Source organism: Lolium perenne, chromosome 6 (assembly GCF_019359855.2).
Source record: "Lolium perenne isolate Kyuss_39 chromosome 6, Kyuss_2.0, whole genome shotgun sequence".
Taxonomy (NCBI): Eukaryota; Viridiplantae; Streptophyta; class Magnoliopsida; order Poales; family Poaceae; genus Lolium; species Lolium perenne.
Window position 1 is genome coordinate 246463413 of NC_067249.2, and position 3200 is coordinate 246466612.

General features: G+C 59.6%; 1 protein-coding gene across 1 annotated transcript; it reads left to right on the forward strand.

Annotated features, from left to right (window-relative positions):
* The first annotated feature begins 414 nt into the window (after positions 1-414).
* Positions 415-2659, forward strand: LOC127305602 (UDP-glucuronate 4-epimerase 1). The gene has a single exon (XM_051336102.2). It carries the CDS (start codon positions 930-932, stop codon positions 2247-2249), a length of 1320 nt encoding a protein of 439 aa, XP_051192062.1. The 5' UTR covers positions 415-929; the 3' UTR covers positions 2250-2659.
* Positions 2660-3200: the final 541 nt, after the last annotated feature.

Genomic DNA, 3200 nt, shown 5'->3' on the forward strand with positions numbered 1-3200 from the left:
ACACCCAAGACCAAAACTGGATTTCACAAGTTTTCCATCTTACTAAATTTTCTCAGCTCCTCGTACACCGACATTTTGTAAAGGCTCAACGTGTCGCGCATCGTCGAGCTCCCATACACTGACACCACTTACTCGAAGTCAATCCTTTGTGCCCCATACACTGGCAGCACTCACTAAATCGGTTGGAAGATCGTCATGACGCGTCAGAGTCAATTCGTCCAGCGTATACGACGGCGTCACGCGGCAGAGTTAAAAGTCATTCATGATTCACCAACGAATGAAGCAGTGCCATCGCATTCACACCCCGACGACGACGCGCAGAATTAACCGCGGCCACGCGCAAAAACAACCAACCCGTCTTCTCCAGTAAACTACGCGGGGGCCCAGGATAAATAGCGGCAGGCAGTATTCACATTCGTCCATCCTTCACCCGTGAGCAAATTTGATCCCCGCCGCGGCCGAGCCCAGAAATAGCCGCACAATCCGCCCCTTCCATCGCCGCCGCCGCCGCCGCCGCCGCCGCCACCACCACCGCCGGCCGGCAGCGTCGCTTTCCCCTCTATTTATACCCGGCCTCCTCCGCCCGTCTTCCCCAGGCAGGCGCACCTCTAGCCCCTGCCCCCTTTCCCTTTTCCCCCAATAAAATCACCCGATTCCCAATCCCAGATTATTCCTCCCTCCATACCCAGGGGAAGGAAGGAAAGAAGGAAAGAAGGGGAAGGGATTGCTACATATACGCGCCTGGGAGGATCAGACGGAAGGCATCGCGCCGATTCTTGCCTTCTTTGTTCCCCTGATCCTTCCTTCCATCCGGAGTCCGTTGCGTCTTGTCGTCCGGGAGAAGAAAGAGTAGCAGGATTGGATTCTTGGTCTCTGTTGTCTCGCACGACAGCAGCAGAGCAACGACAACGGCGTCGTGCACGAAGAAGATGCGGGCGCTGGAGGACGAGCTCTTCCCGTCGACCCCGGGCAAGGTGAAGATCGAGCGGGCCGGCGGCGCCATGAACCGGCAGCTGCACCGCTGCTTCGCGTCCACCAGCACCATGTTCCTCTGGGCGCTCTTCCTCGTCGCCATGACCGCCTCCTACCTCAGCTTCCAGTCCTTCGTCGACACCTCCTCCAAGTACTTCCAGGCCTCCTGGGGCGGCCTGCACTGGGAGCGCCAGATCCGTTCCTCCGCGGCCCCCCGCCGCCCGCCGGGCTCCTCCCCCAACGCCGGCATCTCCGTCCTCGTCACCGGCGCCGCCGGCTTCGTCGGGGCCCACTGCTCCCTCGCCCTCCGCAAGCGCGGCGACGGCGTCGTCGGCATCGACAACTTCAACGCCTACTACGACCCGTCCCTCAAAAAGGCCCGCAAGGCCCTCCTCGCCTCCCACGGCGTCTACCTCGTCGACGGCGACATCAACGACGCGCGCCTCCTCGCCAAGCTCTTCGACGTGGTCCCCTTCACCCACGTCCTCCACCTCGCCGCGCAGGCCGGGGTGCGCTACGCCATGGAGAACCCGTCCTCCTACGTGCACTCCAACGTGGCCGGCCTCGTCACCCTGCTCGAGGCCTGCAAGAGCGCCGACCCGCAGCCGGCGCTCGTCTGGGCGTCCTCCTCCTCCGTCTACGGCCTCAACGACGCCGTCCCCTTCTCCGAGTCGCACCGCACCGACAGACCCGCGTCGCTCTACGCCGCCACCAAGAAGGCCGGCGAGGAGATCACGCACTCGTACAACCACATCTACGGCCTCTCCGTCACCGGCCTCCGCTTCTTCACCGTCTACGGGCCCTGGGGCCGCCCCGACATGGCATACTTCTCATTCACCCGCAACATCCTGCAGGGGAAGCCCATCACCGTGTACCGCGGCAAGGACCACGTCGACCTCGCCCGCGACTTCACCTACATCGACGACATCGTCAAGGGCTGCCTCGGCTCGCTCGACACCGCCGGCAGGAGCACGGGGTCCGGCGGCAAGAAGCGCGGCCCGGCGCCGTACCGGATCTTCAACCTCGGCAACACGTCGCCGGTCACCGTGCCGACGCTCGTCGCCATCCTCGAGAAGCACCTCCGCGTCAAGGCCAGGAAGCACGTCGTCGAGATGCCGGGGAATGGGGATGTCCCGTTCACGCACGCCAACATCTCCCTCGCCAGGCACCACCTCGGGTACAAGCCCACCACCAACCTCGACGCCGGCCTCAAGAAGTTCGTCAAGTGGTACCTCTCCTACTACGGCTACACCAGGGGATCATCCAAGAACTTGTGACCGACCCAGCAATCCTCCTGCCTGCCTGCTGATTCTTTGTTTCCTCGTCGGACCGTGCCGAGCTGATGGAGCAAACATTTTTAGACAGACTCAGACTCAACTCAAACCCGGATGGATGGATGGATGGGTGGATGGATGGATCATCCAACATTAACATTCTTGTCCTGATTGATTCTTTTGGGGAATTGTTTTAGGGTGTTCTCCGATGAAAACAAACTCCGTATCGAATTCTTTTCTTATTGGTGCCGAGAGAGACGATGGTGGAAGAAGAAAGCAATGGAGGGCAGACAGACAGCTTTTCTTTTTCTCGTTTCATTTTCTTTTTCATTTCTCCTCTCCTATCCCTCCTCACCCTGTTCATCTGTAAAGTGGCTCAAACTCTTTTTCGATTAATTAATTCATTAATGTAATCTCGCCGTCCCGAGCTGACGTGCTGGTAACCGAAAACGAAGTAGCTTATCTAATCGCCAGTTTAAATTTTGAATAGGCCGGTTTGATTTTTGCCGTTCCGATTACCTCTCCGGGAAGATATCTCGGGGTTGCCGTTGTGGCATCTACCGTAAATCGACGGCGCAACCGTGGGCATATTCGCCGGGCAGTTCCGCATCCAGCGCCGGCAAGGTAGAGATAAGCTGGGCAGGGCCTCGAAGCGCGCGAAGTGGTCGCCAGCTGGCTCCTGCCTCGCTCGGGTCGCTGGCACTGGCGGTGGACCCGGCGTGGGCTTGATTGCTCCGGTGGGCCCCCATGGCTGTCGCTGGCGGTGGGGCGCGCATGTCGATTGGTCGGTGGCTGGGCCTGCCCACGTGGGCAACATGGGTGGGCCCGTCAACGCGGAGCGAGGGGATGGACGTGGACGCGACTTCTTCTTCAGCCTCAGCTGAGCTGTATTGTATTGTAACTGAATTTTCTTATTCCTAGGAACAAAAATACGGTTTGTTTGCTAGTACAGTA